Source organism: Terrapene carolina, unplaced genomic scaffold, assembly GCF_002925995.2.
Source record: "Terrapene carolina triunguis isolate 2854851 unplaced genomic scaffold, T_m_triunguis-2.0 Scaffold714, whole genome shotgun sequence".
NCBI lineage: Eukaryota > Metazoa > Chordata > Testudines > Emydidae > Terrapene > Terrapene triunguis.
This window is the reverse complement of record NW_020665065.1, coordinates 3,754,739-3,772,411: the sequence shown is the minus strand read 5'-3', so window position 1 is coordinate 3,772,411 and position 17,673 is coordinate 3,754,739. Positions and strand designations below refer to the sequence as shown.

The following is a 17,673-nucleotide window of genomic DNA, read 5'->3' as shown; positions in this document are numbered from 1 at the left end:
CGGGGTTCAACCTGGCTCTGAAAAGGTTAATGTGGGCCTCAGAGGCTAACTCACTCACCTGGCTGCACCTGGAGGGTGGGAACCAGGCCTACCTAAACATGAAGCCTAGCTGGGTGATGACTATAAAGAAAGGAAGACCAGATTAGAAGGGGGCTGCAGGTAGAGAAGGAGAGAATGTTTCAGTCCGTTGTTGGCTGTAGAGACTGGCAGGGTCAAGGAGGCGGCCCAGGGGGATAGCTGGCCTGGGGGATTCTCCCCGGAGTACAGACGTCCGGTCAGATACCGAGAGAGACAAGGAGCAGCTATCGGGGTGGAGCAAGCTGCAGCGGTGAGCCCTGATAAAAGAGCAGGATCTGGACTTCCGAGGAGAGAGCTCTGGGAGGCATTCAGCTGAGGAACAGAGTGGGATGAAAGGTCAAGCCCGAGGAGGGCAGAAGTTGGGTTTGTTTGTTGTACTTTTAGTTAGGGATTTTGTTGAGGGATTCCAGAGGAGAGCCCTGAGAGTCCCAGCCCCGCGAAAAGGTGAAGCTAGAGAGGTTGGGGGGAGAGGGCCTGAAAAACAGAGAGGAAGAAGTCCAGACAGGCAGCTGCAAGGAGTCTGCATGAGGCCCCTGAGAAGAGGAGAAGGATAACTGAAAGCCCTGAGAGAAGGACATGAGGACCATGGGACCCAGAGAGGGGGTAAGAACATGGACTGGGTGGGGACTAAAATGTGACCTGGCTGGAGGGCCATGTCATGAGTGTCATGAGAAGAAGCACACCACGGCATGACCATCGGCAGTGGGTACTGGAAGAGGAAAGCTACCTACGCCACGCCCAGCCACCAGGGGGCACACCAGCAGTCAGCCAACCCTTTTACGACTGGCCAGACTCACCTAAATGGCAGTATCGTCCGTAAAGTCCAGGGTCACACAAACAGGCCCCGTAAATTCGATGGCACCGACCTCTGTTGGCACAGTTGCATTTCTTCCTGCATTGTTTCCCAAAGAATCCCTTAGGGCAGCCTAGAAAGGGGAAAATGTACTCTGGTAAGAACACCCAGCACAGGAGTGTCACGTCAGTCAGTGGGGGCTTACAACAGAACTTGGCAAGAACACCCCATTGCAAAAACACTGCCTGTATATGATAAGAAATTATCACAGTCCTACAGGGCACCTGGATGTGAAAGAAGGAAAGGATCATTTTGTCACCAAAAATAATGTCTGCCTCCCTGCAAGGTCAGATCTCAATAAGGGGGTAGTCAAATCATATTCTTCTGGGCATTATCCAATGGCTGTGGGGATCAGAAAGGGTTTGCATCTCTCACCTCATGTACAGGGCTGTTTATTAGGTTAGGTGCATTATGGAGTGCTGGGGTGCTCTCAAGGAATCAGCAAATACCACAGACGGGATACTGGACTTGATGGAGAGTGATTTGATCTAGTGTGACAGGATGATGATAAACCCACACTACGGACAGACCTCTACAGACAACTAGAAAACACCAAATTACCATTGACAGCTCCAGGCCACCTTTCAGTGCAAAGGCTCCCAAAGTGCTTTGCAACCAGAAACGCACAGAAGCCCTGAAATGCAGCCGCATTCAGGGCACCAGCTGGGAAGCACCAGGTTAGGAATAAAGGCCAGTGGGAAACAAAGGCCCTGTGATTTCTGATGACCCCCTAGATCAGACAGGACCTCACCCAGCAAATCACATGGTACTTCCTCCCTCTATGCATCCAAGATACTCCCCAGGGCACCTAGCACCACTGTTTCCACATTGGAAGGACGAAGGGCTGAGTCAAACCTGCTGGCAGCCAAACATGCAGTTCCAGGAAGTCTAGCTTTTTCAGACCTGACACTTAGACCACTAAGCCAGCCCCTGGGAAAAATTACAATCATATTTGAACTGTTAAAGGAATAAAACTGTTGCCACGTTTTTTGTAATGCTGAAGAATTTAATATTAGAAGCATGTGCCAAAAAGACTGCCTCAGCAGAACGTGCCAACCAGCAGAGGTACAGGTAGCACGAGCCGTCTCCCGTCTGATAACAGCATCAGACAGTTTAGGAAGAAGGAAGGCTATCCAGCCCAATTCACCAGCTCTGTATTGTTTATCTTAACCCCACCTTCCTGCTTTTTCACTGTACCCCTCAACTGCCTCCTTCCTAAGGAAAAAAAGTCTGGGTGTCTCTCGAACTCATATATACTCTGCTTCAATTGTCTTCTCCAGCAATGGATTCCCTCTGCTCCTAACCATTTTCATGAAGTCATTCTGATGGAATTTCTTACTGACTCCCCGTTTTCATGTTTTTAGATTATATCTCCATGACTTTAACCCTTCGGGGTGAGAAATAAATCAATATCTACACCAGCTTAACTGATCCCTTTTGTGCAGGAAGATGGGAAGCGATTATTCTCAAATATCTTCAGTGTCTACTTCCATCTCAGTGACAACCATGACACCTTTCCACAACACTTCTATTTCTTATGACATGATACCATTTTTTTTTTTTGCTGCCTTCCACTGAACTTTCCCCCAGACAATCATCTGCCTAGGAGTCAGTGCCCATCACTGCTCCCTATGTCTTAAGAAGGACAACACTGATCTGCTAAACTAGGGCTACCAGGAGCTTGGTGCAGGAATTAGGGAATGACCTAGAACACGGATTCATGTCAAGTGGATTCTTCAATCATCCTTTTCATATGGGAAAAAAAAGTCTTTTTAAACGCAAGACTACGTGATCCAGCAAGTGAGATGGAATCTAGGGATGTGTCAGAGTCTCACACAAAGTGATGTTCCAAGCAAAGGGTTAAAAGATGCCAGGTGCCCTTAAAATACAGGTGTCAGGCAACAGATTAAGGAATATAAACTGAACAATAGAGCACATCCTGTGTAAAGTGCTTCTAAGTTTTAACAGAAGCACAAATGGACTGTGAACGCCCGGCATCATACCTGGCTATGATCTCCATTTATCACTAGAGCAAACACTCCACTATAAAGTATCAATTCAAATAGCAAATGAACTATCCTGTTAGCTCTGGGAACGGAGCTTGTAAGCAGTTAAGAAATATTGTTTTCCTCTTGCTCTGTCCCCAATTTCATTAAAACACATTCTACAGTAAAAAGAGGAGAGCAAGACAATTAGGAAGGTACAATCCCCAGCACCTTGTGCAAGAATTCAGGGCCCAGAATAGCAGAGAGACTGCGCCTATTCTATGCACATATCTCTCTGTCCTTCCTCCACATGTATTGCACTGATATAATTCTTTCCTTTTTCCAATACTTTATAAACACTAACGAATCATCACAACCCATTGGTGAGGGCAATCAGAGTATCACTGTGCCCTAGGGTGACCCGATCACACAGGTGAAATATCGGGACGCGGAGGGGGGCGGGGGGGGCGGAGCAAAAACAAACAAAAAAAGGGGGGGAAAAAGCTGATCAGCGCAAGCCTGGGAGGGACGGGGGAGGAGGAGGAATGCAGCGTGCTTGGGGAAGAGGCGGGGCCAGGGTGGGGATTTGGGGAGGGATCCAATGGGGCAGTGAGGGGGCGGGGCTGAGGGCACAGGGCCAGGGCGGGGATTTGGGGAGAGATCCAATGGGGGAAGGAGGGGGCGGGGTGGGGGTGGGGCGCGAGCCCCCTCCGGGCTCCGCTCCTCCTGTGAGCGGAGGCAAAATATTGGGACAATTTGCGTCCCGACCGAAGGTAGGTCGGGACGCAGGACAAATAAGCAAATATCGGGACAGTCCCAATAAAATTGGGACGTCTGGTCACTCTACTGTGCCCATGTTACAAATGGGGAAGCTGAGGTGCAGAGGTTAAATGACTTGCCTATGGTCACTGAAAGTATCAGGGTCAGAGCTGAGATTGAAGCTCGGGAGTTCCTGGTCCCCAGTTCTGTGCTGACACTTTCTGCTCTCCCCACCCCAGCTCCCACCCTGCTTAATCTGTGCATGAAACATTATTCACAATGATGTGCGTGGCACAGGGAATGCGGCCAGATTGTGCCCTCAGGAGCACAGGGTGGCCGCGCGTTTCTATCAGCCTGCTGTCTAACTTCTTAGAATGAAACAAGACTTTCTGCACAGAAGCAGCCTCCCCCACCATCATGTCACTGGGTTAGGGGGAGGAAAAGGGGGAGTCTCATTACTGCATGAAGCAGGAGATTGGGAAGCTTGACCATACCATCCTCACACAGTTCTCCACTGACCCCAGGCGGGCAGCGGCACTTCCCAGTCACTGGATCACACGTGCCTCCATTCTTACAGTGGCAGGTGAAGCTGCAGTTCCTCCCAAAGGTGCCTTCGGGACAGGCTGTGAGGGGACAGAGAGACAGAGGTCAGAAAGGTGATTGTACTGTCACAGCTGTTTGTTCATTTCTATTGCCCTAGATCAGTGGTTCTCAAACTTTTTTTTTCTGCGGACCACTTGGAAATTGCCGAGGGTCTCAGCGGACCACTTAATGATCTTTCCAAACGTTGTTTGTACCATTAGCTAACGATTGTAAAGAGCTTTGGATAAAAGCGCTATATAAAAAACCCCTTAATAATAAACATTTTTTGTTCTACAAATAAAAGCACACAACTCATATTTTAATATCAGTAGTCTTACCTTTCTAATGCAATGGATGTGCCCTCTCTCACCCACCGTCCCCAAGCTGGGGCTGGGAAGGAGGGGGGTCTCTCCCTCTCCCCCACCACAGCAGCCCCCAAGCTGGGCATGGGAAGGAGGGCCCTCTTCCCCTGGCAGCCATATCCCTGGAGCTGGGGAAAGTAGTCTCTTTCTCTGGCCACCGCAGCCCTGCCGGTCCCAAATTCCCCCCACCCCCTCTTCTCACCCACTGCTCCCTCCCACCTACTCCCTATTCCCCCCAAAGCCACCACCTCACCTTACATGTGCGTCTTCTCCAGGGTCCAGGCACCTAATTAGTGGAGCCACGCCTGCTTGGCTCCACTAATTAGGTAGGTGGCCCTTCATTCTCTCATATGCGGCCACCCAGGTGCGCACCTTAGAGGGAAGTATCCGCGGACCACCTGAATGGAGCTCGCAGACCCCTGGTGGTCCATGGACCACAGTTTGAGAACCACTGCCCTAGACTGACAGATTAATTACAATAAGATCTGACACTCAGCCCAAAGGGTTTCCAGCAAACTCCCTGCGTGACTTGCAGCAAGCACGTCCTGACATCGCAGTAATTCAAATGGAGGACAGTGAAGCCGAGAAAGGGACATGGGGATGTATGAAACCAATACAGTGCAGTGGGACTATTCTCATGCCTGTTCTGCACCTCTCTACTCCAATGCATCCCACTGCTGGTGCAGGGCCATAGGAAAGTCAGAGGATGACCAGATAAGGTGCGCTCTCAACTGGTGCTTCTGGTCTATGGTCCAGCTAATATTCAACCTTTTGACTAAGGCCTCCATGCAGACTATGTTCATTTTTCCTTCTTGCATTTGGCCTGTTATCCCATGCATTGTATTTGTCTGGATTAGACTGTAAACTCTTCAGGATTGGGATCTTGCCTTCTATAGCTCTGTATACATCATTAATGATGGTAGCAGTAAGAATGAACCAAAACGTCAATAGATAAAATCTCACAGCGTACAGAAATTTAGAGAAAGCTGAACAGAATTCGGAGATACAGTTCAGTTTAGATACTTATTCAAGCCTCTGAAGTTTTCTTCTCCTCTTTCCTACAACAACTCCACCTGTCATCGCATCCTACACTATGGAAAACACCTGGAAAACAAACTTTTTCAGCTTTGCATTTATTTGCTGAAAGGTACATGCCAAAATATTTTTTTAGAAAATAAATTCTGAAATCCAGATGCCAATTTCATTACCATGTAGGCAATATATGTATTCATTTGTATGTACTCTCTTCTGAAATACACACGGTTAATTTTTCCTAAAATTACTTAATTAAAAAATAGATTTGCCTCGGGATCATGGAGTTCTATTAATATTTACAAGCATGAACCCAGCCAGGAGGTAGGGAAGCTATCCTTTCCCTTTCAACTCATTGAAAATACAGTTCTAAATATTTAAAAAGCAAAATAAGGACTCCAGAAAGTACTGGTTGGACAAGCCAGATTTGGGGGTTCAAATTCAAATTGAAATTGCAAACATCAGCTAACAGCAGCCCTTTCTCTGAAATGGGCATCAAATGCCAATAATGTTTAAGCTGAAAGAGGCCCAAGGGGAAAATATTCCTTCATTTAAACTGCCAACAGCTCTGAAGCCAGAAGTTCAGTTGGAAGGAGGAATTAGGAGGACTCCCATTAGTGCCTTAAATAGTTTCTTAGTCTTAAAGAATGTAATATGTCTAATTCACTGCCGATAGATTTATGTGCACAGTCTGAGAGCTAAGCTCAGATCCAACACCAAATACATACATTTGCAGGTTTGAACTATAGATTCATACCCTCTGGGATCTATATGGTAACGAGAGGTAGAGAACTTTATTAGGGATTTTGTCTAGTGACTACAACCATGCTGTGCCAACACAAACATGGCAAATGCAGGCAATGGGTAAAGAAAAGCTGGGGTTGTTAGTGCTATTTAGACCAGCTGGGGAGTTGTGCTCACCTCACTCTTCTTTTTGACTGGCCTTTGGAAGGAACACAAAAACTATAAAACCACCCTGCCCTTTGCTTACCCCTCTCCCCCTGCCCTTCTCCAACTTAACTCACTCTGATTGCATAGGACTCCACTCCAGCCCTCCGGACAGTCACAGCCAGTCTGGTCCTCATTGCATGTTCCACCATTTCTGCAATCATCACATGTCAGGCTGCAGTCATGACCAAAGGTGTCCTCCAAGCAGACTGGAAGAAAAAGAAGCTGCGGATGAGTGGGCTTTCCAAAAGCTCCTTCATTGAGCTGAAGGGTTCAGCTGGGCAGCCAAACCCACACCACTTAGGAACACTGAATCTCCAGCAAATGCGCCAGTAACATGTAGAGCAGTGGTAGTGGAGTGGAGTGTCTGGGACATGTGGGGAATGCATAACGGAGTCTGGAAATGGTCTGCCTTTTGTGACGGTTCATGTCACAAGCAGCAAGACCCTGGAATGGTTGGGGTGACGTCTTGGCTCTGCTGAAAACAATGACAAGACTCCCGTTGACTGAAATGGAGCCAGGATTTCACATTTGGAGTTCAATGAGAGGTAAAATATGAATCCAAACTCACAAGTGAAGAAGGGGCATGTGAGGGTATTTTCTTCTGTTTGGCAGCAAACTAGTACTCCAAGACAAGATATTGGTTTTAAATAGGTTAAGACCTTAAGAGACAAATTGAGAGCCTTAGTTTACAACTGTGAATGCTCAAGTTTGCATAATACAACTGATGGTGTCTGTAAAACAGAGGGGCACCACTTTTCCATCTGCAAGCCTCTACTAGCACATGGAAACTGTAGCTGGGTGCTCAGCTACCCAACCTGCATGTGCTCAATGGATGACAGCTCACCCAATCTGTGCAGTAATGCAGGCTTTGTACATGACAAACTCTGTGGATGCATTGAGTTGCATGTGCAAATTTGGACATGTAAGTTCGCTCCAAATGTGTTGCTACTACTAAAGACACCAGAGAATTTTCCACAGGCCCTTGCTACAAAATGCCCACCAAATTTTTCCGAAAGTGTGTGCTCTCCTCTTGCTTCCACCTCTTCCTCCTCCTCCTCATACTCCTCATCAAAGAGCTGGGTGAACTCATCACGCAGGATGGCAACGTGAGGAATAGGGCGTATGATGGGGCGTTGTCCATCAAGGGCCTCCATGGGGTCATCCAGAGCTAGGAAAATCCATGGGGGAAAAGCAAACATTTCTATCCAAATCACCAATCCAAAAAGGAGAGATTTAAAGAGGAGTGAAATGAGAGAGGAACAAGAGATTAGTAAAGAGCACAAAAATATGAAATAAAAAGAAGGAAAAGAGAACAAGATCTGACAGAGTCATTGGTTCTGTACTGATTTAGTGTTTTATAGAGTCTACTCCAGTGACCCACACAACTGTCCCTGGCCACTTTGGGGACTGTGATTCATTCCCTGTCTCTTTCCTTCCCCCACATACTTTTATTTCTTTCAGTCTAGAATTTTATACCATTCCCATCATGTGAGTATCTGAGTGCCTCCAAAAAAATCGACGTGAAAGGCTTATGTTTTATATTTACAGAGAGATCAGGTTTTCAAGGAGACTGTTCTGTCACACCAGCTAGGTCCTCAAGGCCGCCATCTCAAGCTGCTGCAAAGGGACTCTTATCTTGTTTGTTATTTTAGTTTTTATAACCTAAATACGACAGAGCTATCTTGACATTTCCAGTACAAATATTTCTTTCAGAAGCTGAAGTGAAAATTGGTTAAAATTTAAAAAGAGAGCACATGCTAGGGTTTGTTCACCCGTTTCCCGACCTTTCCTGGCTTCTCCACAGCTCTTCAGCTGCTCCCACGAACTGCATCACCATAATTCATCAGAAAACCCCCTGCAGCCTATAACAATCTTAATGGAAGACGTATGCCTAATTCCCCTAGGCTGTTTGGAAGATCTCAACCCTGCCAGGAGGAAAGTCTCTGTGAAAGCAGGGGAATAGTTCTGTCTGTGTTGTTGTAGGCTGCAGAGGTATTCCATTTCGGTTATGATAATACAGTTCATAGTAGCAGTTCGTGTCAATAATGGAGCTGTGAAGAAGCCAGCAAAGGTTCAGAAAGGGTGTAATAAATCGTAGCTCTGTCACTCAGCATACTTTCAAAGCAGCCTGGAGGATTTAGACTCAAGCCTTCCATTACTTAAAAAAGGGGGGGAGGGATAGCTCAGTGGTTTGAGCATTGGCCTGCTAAACCCAGGGTTGTGAACTCAATCCTTGAGGGGGCCATCTGGGGCAAAAATCAGTCCCTTCCAGTTCTATGAGATAGGTATATCTCCATATATTATTATTTTTTTAAATTTTATTTTATGTACATCGAACCCTCCCCTAGATTGCTTTGGAAATCTCAGATCTGGCCTCTCTGCAGTGAAAATGATTGGATTATACACAAAGTTGCACAAGGAAACGACACCAAGTGAAAACCGTGTAAGGGAAGGAAAAGGATATATATATGAAACCCTTGTTTTCACTTGGTATTGTTTCCTGTTGAAGATTTAATATATAAATATCTTCAACGGGAAATCACACACACACACACACACACACACACACACACACGATGTTTCTTACGAATACAGCTCCTCCGGTCTTCATCTAGTTTGTATCCAATCTGGCAGCTGCACTGGAAGGACCCCACCAGGTTCTGGCACGTGTGCTCACACTCACCGTTATTTGAGGAGCACTCATCCACATCTAAAAAATATACATGGGACTATATCTACATATGCAGATAAGGGAAGTGTCCAGTATAGGTCAGAGATGCCAAGGCATACATAGAATTCAAAGACTGACAGCAAGTATTACTGTTTCTGCCCAACTTTCTAAAATTAAATCAATTTTGTGCTGAGGGACGTTGCAGGGCTGATAGAGTCTTCAGGCTCCGGAACTGGGGGGAGGGATAGTTCAGTGGTTTGAGCATTAGCCTACTAAACCCAGGGTTGTGAGTTCAATCCTTGAGGGGGCCACTTAGGGATCTGGGGCAAAATCAGTACTTGGTCCTGCTAGTGAAGGCAGGGGGCTGGACTCAATGACCTTTCAGGGTCCCTTCCAGCTCTAGGAGATAGGTATATCTCCATATTTTCTTTTCTTATTTTCTGTTTTCACCATGTCGCAGAATGGATTAGAATCACTTCTCTCCTTCCCATCTGAGCTATTTATTTATCCTACCAATATCTATGGATAAAGAGACCATCTCATTTTCTGTCCTGTTCAGCCATGCAAACCTACCAACATTTCTTTTACATTGAACAAAGATCACACAAGCAAGTGAACCACAGATATTTGAAAACAAGTTTCCCCAGTTTTAAGAATCAGCCTACATATGCTGGGCCAGTTGGATTAATTTAATCTTCCAGCCAATAACATCAAATGGGGCTGGATATCTATGCTAGTGACAAAACAAATCATCATCGGGGAATGGAAACCCAAAATCCCTCCCATTTACTGTATTCTGACTGGCTAAATGAGCTACTCAGAACAGAACTGATGGAAAAACTGACATTCCCTGGGAGAAATAATTGGAAGAAATGGCCAGCTGTTTGGGGCCATATGGAAGAATTTCATGTCATCTCACTTCAGAGCTTGCATTAGTCATTATCTTCCTAGCTATCTATTTGTAGATACATTGGCATTTGCCTGGGCCACTCCAAGGCCAAAATTACTGGGAATACTGGTCTGTTACATGCAATACAAAATGGCATTCCTATGAAGCGTTAGAAGAGATGAGACCAAACCAACTCTCTTCAACTTTGGGAAATTCTGGGTTGGATCCAAACTGTGTTCTTTAGCTGCTACTATATTGCAGCTAATCTCTGTCTTGCTTGCGTGTTTCTTTGCTCCTTTTCCCCTACTAAAAACCTACGAGAAATCAACAAAAATAAGCCTTTAAATCTGACTTAACATTTATCATAAGTTCAATGTAACTGTAAAACCAGGCATAACAGGACTAGTGGAAGGACCAAGACAGCCACGCCTGTAGCTGTCATAACACAATACTGTAACGCAGAGGAGCTGAGCCAGTGTCTTTCCTCTTTCACCCACCCCAGTCCAGCTAGGCATTGGTGCTTACCATCACATCCACAACCGTCGGTGTTGAGCCTGTATCCAGCATAGCAAACACATTCGTAGCCGCCAGGATAATTGTAACAGTCCTGCTGACAGCAATGAGAACGAGCGTCACAGTCATCGATATCTAAAGATGGAAAACAAAGTGCATCAGCTAGCACAACTCTGAGAGTTTCTGCTTTGCAGAAAGCTGACACGTGCATCCGTCCAGGCCTTTCCATGTCTAATTTGTCTGATGAGCTTCCTTCTCTGGCCTGTGATTTTGTTTAAAGGTAAAGTGCAGAGGTTACAGAAAAAGGCCTGCATCCCAAAAACAGTCATAGAAACAATATGCCATTTTAGAAATCAGCAATAAATATGTTTTAAAACATAATATCTGCACATCATTTCCCCTTCCTTTTGCAACAGCGGACAACTTCATACCAACCTAAAATAAAGCAGGCACTGCTGTCTTAGGTGCAACAGCGTGAGCTGCTGTGGGCCACATAGGGAAACCTCAACCCTGGATCCAGCAGATAAGGATGAGAAAGATAGAGTCAACATTTCTTCTAGAGATGTAACTATCCATCTGGATTATTTGTTGGAAATCTCCATGAACTTCATGTTACTCATCTAGGTCCCTAAACAGTGTAGGATTTTTTTTTTTAAAAAAAGCATCATTGGTGTTTACCTTCCAAGACAGGATGTGAATCAGACTGTACTTGGAAAGTGACTGAATATCCATCGTTGTAAGTAAACTGGGGAAGGAGTGGGGTCTAGTGGTCAAGTACAAGGGACAGGGAGTGAAAATTGCTCAGTTCTATTCCCAGCTCTGTCACTGACTCACTGTGACCTTCAGCAAGTTTGTTAGAGCATGATTTTCAGAAGTGATGAGCACTTGCAGCTCTGTCTAAAGTAAAATGTCAGGTCCTTAATCGCTACAGAACTCAGTTTACACATCTGTGAAGTGGGCTGAATACCTACATATTTCCCAGGGGGTTCCCTGGTAAAGGGCTTTGCTATCTCCAGATGAAAGCTGGGAGTGCAGAAGATTATTATTTTGTTATTAAAACTTGCCAGGGAAGAACCAACTCTATTCAGGCCTATATCAAACAACTTGGGTGAGGCATTTATGAGCCTGCTGTGCAAAGTCAAGTTTAACTGCCACTTTACCTCTCTCTTATCTTGCACTGTAGTGAGAGAGGTGTTACTATTGTCTCCAGAAACCGCTAAAGAAAGGGTTACTTCTCCAGCTGCTCTTATGAGAGCTTCCTCTTGCTCAGCTATGCGAGAGGCAGAGCTGGTTCTCCTTTCAACTAAATCGGTGATGGCTTGTCCATTGTGCCTTATTTCAGAAAAAGAGTGAATCTGATCATTACAGATGGTGTTGTGAAAGGGAAAGTGATCCCTGAGCCCAAATGAAAAGAAGCACCAGAACCAGTTTGGTCTCCTGAGTCATACGATAACTGGGACTTTCCAGTTCCACACAAATAAGTTTTGTATGGAATCAGTCATAAGTTATTTCCCTATCATCTGTCACCACCCTGTAGTCTTCTATTTTTGCAGATTGTAGATAACCTTCTTCCATTATCCCATACATTCTTGCAACATTCAGGACACACTGTACCATACGTATGATTGATTTGACAGAATACATATAGGGTTTCTTACCCTCTCTCTGAAATCACCTGAAGGATCTAGGCATTGACCCAGCCAAGTTCATACTCATCATACCCAGCTGAGACACATCCAAGGTTATCTAAGTTTAAACACTGGACCCAGCCCCACAGGAAATACCTGTTTAAATTTATTGACAGAGGAAATGCCTGGCTACTGAGCGTTACAATACGTTTCTACTAGGTGAATTGTCAAGTGGCACACGGAACTACATAGTCTGAAGTGAAATGCACACATCAAGATTATGGCATTTATGTACAGAGAGCTCAAGCTGCACACAACGGAGCCATCTCCGCAGGGCAGACTGCTTCCCTTACCAATGCAGGTTTTCTGGTCCTCATCAAGCTGGTAGCCAAAATTACAGGAGCAGACAGGGCCGGAGCTGGTGTGACGGCATAGATGGGAACAGCCACCATTGGCCTCACAGCTATTCACAATCTCCATCTCTATCCCTGGAAAGCAAACAAACATACCGTAATGCTATCGATCATTTTGTAACATTTACACAGGATTTTTCCAGGGGATCATAGCCGAGCCATCTCTGCCATACCTGGATTTACAGAGCCACATTCTGGCAGTCACCCAGCCTTTGGGATAACAGACTCCCAGAACAAGCAGGCTTTATTGCATGCACATATTACGGCTGTCTATGCACAGCCCTCAGGAATAAGAAGTGTAGGAAGAATGTGCAGGAGAGAGGGGTTGGGGGTAGCTGTAGTATGTAGAGGCCACTGCTAGGGGAGGAAATGATGCACAAACAGATCACATGCCGTTCACAGCTCCTGATCCCAGGCTATGCCCCACAATATCCCTGCAAAAATCCTGTCCTGGACAAATTGTGGGGCAGCCTCCCTACAACCTTTCAAACGGCCTTGAAAAGGGGCAGACAAAGCCCACTGCTTACTCCTGCTGCTGACTGCTGATTTCGGACATGCTCCAGAGCATGCTGCCAGCCAGAATCTGGCGCATCACCTTGCTGGAGGTTCTGCACAGAGATTTAATGACAGCTAGAAACTGGAGCAGCAGCAGCAGCACAGAGCTAATTACAGAAATATTCAGATTCTGAGAACCGGGAGAGTTGGAGCCACTCCTTGTAATGCTGGAAGAAACATGAGTAGCAAACAGATACATGAGTTTTTGCCAAATTATATAAAAAAGGTTTTTAATTGAGCTGATTTATGGCCAATATGAAATTTATTAATTACATATTTTAAAATCAGGCTAGCTAATTAAAAGCTTTGCAAACACAAAGGAACGTGTCCCCAGAGAGGATTTTGGCTCAGTTCCATACATCGCTTCAAAAGAACAATTTTGATACTTTCATCACAAAATGATGTGATGTTTTTCTTCAGCACTTGTCAAATCCTGGGATGGGAGCATGAAAGCCATGAATGCTGCCCCTGCATCTCTCCTGACATCAGGCAGGGAGCCATGCCCGCGGGTAGAGGGAGAGTTTGTCTTTCACTCAGATCTCAGAACGAAACGAAGAACATTTTATTCTTTTCCCTTTGCTGCCATTGTCAGAGCAGTGAGGGGGTTATGAAAGGCAGACCTGCTTAGAGATAAAAAATGTTAACCATGCACCCACTAAGGACACTTGAAGGAAATTAACACCACAAACAGCACTAAATTGGGCCCCTTGCTGGCAGCCTTAGTAGAGAAGCCAAAGCCTCAAAGAGCTGCAGAGACTGAATTAATCTCTCACTTCTAGCAGTGGTCATTTCAGAATGGGGCTGAAGCATGCCAGCAGGAGGCAGTGTGTGTGGGTGAAGCTTGCACTGCCACTGCCAACAGACGTACTGCTTCAGTCTCCACAGCAGGCAGTCTGGCATCTTTTACCAGTAATATTTACAAACTAGTACGAATAAGAAAGCAGCTAGGTGTTGAGAGTGGTCCAGGTCTTTCAAGTCACCTGTGTGCCAATTAGCAGCAGAAGCCATGGGAAGACTAGATTCTTTGCTGGGACACTCACAATGCTAAGAGAAATTAACTGGGCAGATCCACTACTCCCAGACTCGCATTTACCTTTCTCATCTGATACTCCATAAACCTACCTGCTTTAATTTCTTATCCCCATCCAAGAAAGGGAAGGAACATTGCAAATTTAATACGAAACTACTGTGCTAAGGGAAATACCTTTATATGATCTGCCTGTGAGCTGCAAGGAACTATACTAGTGGGGGAAAACCCGTGTTATTTTAATAGATAAATGGGGTACAGCATCAGTCCAGCTCTGCACGTCACTCTCAGACCCCATCAGTCAGATTCCTACTCTTGTAAAGACATTTTTAATGTCAATATCTAGATCACAGATAAGTGCAGTAGCAGCAGGAATGACCGGTTGAAGGATGGATCTCATATCGTGTTGCTTCTTATAAGAACCGATAAGCCTGAGGGAACACTACTGCCCCCCAGTCCAGTGTATTGCATAGCTGACTAGCAGGGTATGGCAGAGAACAGCTAGGGTAAACAAGAACACAGGTAGTGTCAAAACCCAACATTAATGCATTTGCTAGGGGATTAATAACAACAAGGACATCTATGGTGGTTCTTTATCACGTCAGTAATGGACAGTAGAGCTTTACGTGCCAGTGACTTCTCTTTGGGCAATTAGCTATCACTGCTGGTCTTCATTAGCCTGATAAAGAATTTATGTGCTTCATCATTTCATAACCCTGAATGTCTCTTTTCTCCCTGGGAGGGAATTGATGGGGACACATTAGATCAAGTTTTGCCTCAGTTACAATTCTGCAATTTCACCAGCTTCAAGTTGGGGAGGACAGAGAGCAGCGGAGTTTGGTCCATTGTTTTTAAACAGCTATTAATACACTATCAAAACCACTGCAGGCAGTTTCATGATACCTTTAAAGACCCGGCACAGCTCTTGTCCTGGTGGGAGAATAAGCAGTCCCATAAACTTCCCTTGAAAGAGGCCACTGAAAACGCCTTGTATCAGCGCACACAGAACAACAACGGACAAAGGTTTGTCAAGGATTACCTCGCTGTTTACTTTCCTTTTTTTCCCCCCTGTCAAAACCAAGCTCTCTCCCCTCATTGTCTGTGGGTTAGCGAGCCCGGGCAAGGCGGTCAATACTTACTGTAGCACTGCTTGCCATCTTCCCCCAGCTCATACGCAGGATTGCAAGTGCATTTAAAGGAGCCGCGGGTGTTGAGACAGCTGTGTGCGCACACGGCCAGCCCAGTCGCACATTCATCTACGTCTGCAAGAGAAAGACGGGCAATTACCAAAACCAAGCAGAGCAGCTCTGGCAGCGGCATGCCCTCCAGAAGGAGCACAGATCCCTGCCTTTCAGTGTCTTCAAGAGAGGGATGGTTGGTGGGGCTCCTTTCTGAACTGCACACAGCAGACTGGTCTCTTGTCCCTCCTGAGAGATAAAAGCTGGAAACAGTTGCATGATGGAGTTAACTGGAACTTCAGTAGAGTGGAGAGGTGTGTGTGTGGGGGGGGGGGGGAGAGATGGCAAACGTCCATTGTTGAATCGGTTGCCACATGTCTTGTGCACAGCTAGGAAATGCGTATGATTGTCTTTGTACTGCACTACTGCATTTCTGGAAGCAGAGATCACTGGCTCAAAAGCCTACGTTGGGGGGAATAGTGGGTTGTACCCTCTTCTTTGCCAAAACCTCTGCCACAGACTCAAACCAGAGACCAAGCATTTCATTTTTGGTGTTTCTGACTTTTTTTTTTTTTTTTTTTTTGGTGATTCCTTACATTCCACTGCACCTCCCCACACACTGGGGTCAGGACCATAAGCAGAGACACCAGCAAACAGAAGGGCTGGAATCAGGAACTATTCATCTGTTCACAGGAGGCTTCCAGCCCCGTTGCTAGATCAGTGAAGTATGGCTGCTGGCCAGATTTCAACTAATCAACTAATCTTGGATGCTTTTCCTGAGCTGAACCTCTGGAAAAGCGTAAGGCTCATTTGTCACTGTGTTAGACACTGACATTAACAATACCTCACAGAGCAAGACAAGGGTTGTCTCTCTCTCTGTGCAAGCTGCATTGTGGGTACTGTACCTTCGCAGGCCTTGCTGTCAGCTGCCAGTCTGTAGCCAGGGTGGCACTCACAGTGCACTATTCCACGGCGATTTTGGCACTGGTGCATGCAGCCTCCATTCCTATTGGCACACGGGTTCCTCACTACAGAGACAGAGCAGGGGCAAGTAAACATCATTTCAAACAGATCCTCTCTCTTGCTGGCATTAGCCTCGTGGAAGAATAAAGCGCCGTGTTCCTGGATATCCAGGAGAGACTGTAGTTCATTTAAAACAATCCATCAATACAAGAGAGAAGCTCCATTCCTGGGAGAAAAGCTCCTCATTTGTTGTAAGGACTGCCCTGGACTTGGCCCAAAACTCAGAGTGAACCGTGAACTCTTTTGGGGACTCACCGGAGATGCATTTACCAAGCAGTCCCTGGCAGCGCATGCCTATCCCACAGGCTGTGTATGCAAACTGTCGGATCTGTCAAACTGTCACAGCATCAGCTGCCCCACAAGATCCCAAAGTACTTTACAAAGTTTGTAAACTCTACCTACGTCAAAGTCACTTCCCCGATAAAGCGCAGCAGGGGAGGCAGGACAGCTTTAAATCTGTCGTAGGGCAGGAGGAAAGTGCAGGGGTTTCTGTTCCACTGACATATTGCTGCTCCTTCACTTCCTCAGGACAGCATGTCCCAATACAATTTCATTTGGGTCGGCCAGGCTCCTTTCTGCTCTTCCTCCGCTTCCAAAATAATTCCCAGATGATGTCCAAGGCAATATAATAAGCAGAATTGGCACCAGCTTCTACTACAGTGCAACATCCCAATCTGATCTGCTCCACATCTGAGCATGCAGTTGTGGCATCCCCCTGGTTTGTGTCCAGTTAGCTAGTCTCTAAATCATTATTAACCGTTTCACATCTGGTTCCTCTCTAGGAATGTGAGTGGGAACATGGGAATAACAACATGGAATTCCTACAGCACTGGACTTCCTTTTAAATAAATCTAGCTTGTGATTACAACCTGGGAAAGCAAAGACAAATGAGAAGGAGTGCCTCTGAATTCACAATTCATTCCACGTGCTCAGAGCAGACTCACGGACACAGTGCTTGCCATCCTCCTTCAAGTGGTAATTGGGCCGGCACCGGCACTGATGCTGCGTTAGGGTCAGCTGCACGCAATCGTGTTCGCATCCACCATTGCTGACGGCACAGGTGTTCACAGCTAGGGGAGCAAAGGGTGAAAATGATTAGAGCAGGCTGACAAACAGTACGCAAGCGTCTGCTTTGCAAGAGCCAGGGCAGAATACAGGCACCAATATGCAGATT

At 46.0% G+C, this 17,673-nt stretch overlaps 1 protein-coding gene across 3 annotated transcripts in view; it reads right to left on the bottom strand.

Annotated features, from left to right (window-relative positions):
* The window catches only part of MEGF6 (multiple EGF like domains 6), a 238,803-nt gene that overhangs the window by 35,920 nt on the left and 185,210 nt on the right, over positions 1–17,673 (bottom strand). For 2 of the 3 annotated variants that reach the window (XM_026659934.2, XM_026659937.2), the window contains 10 exons: positions 17,444–17,569; positions 16,382–16,504; positions 15,438–15,560; positions 12,657–12,791; positions 10,688–10,810; positions 9,190–9,312; positions 7,603–7,770; positions 6,677–6,808; positions 4,170–4,298; positions 876–1,004 (listed from right to left, as the gene is read on the bottom strand). In XM_026659934.2, the coding sequence (XP_026515719.1) occupies positions 876–1,004; positions 4,170–4,298; positions 6,677–6,808; positions 7,603–7,770; positions 9,190–9,312; positions 10,688–10,810; positions 12,657–12,791; positions 15,438–15,560; positions 16,382–16,504; positions 17,444–17,569 (1,311 nt within the window). The remainder of the gene's footprint in view (positions 1–875; positions 1,005–4,169; positions 4,299–6,676; positions 6,809–7,602; positions 7,771–9,189; positions 9,313–10,687; positions 10,811–12,656; positions 12,792–15,437; positions 15,561–16,381; positions 16,505–17,443; positions 17,570–17,673) is intronic. The other variant, XM_026659935.2, reaches the window with a different exon arrangement.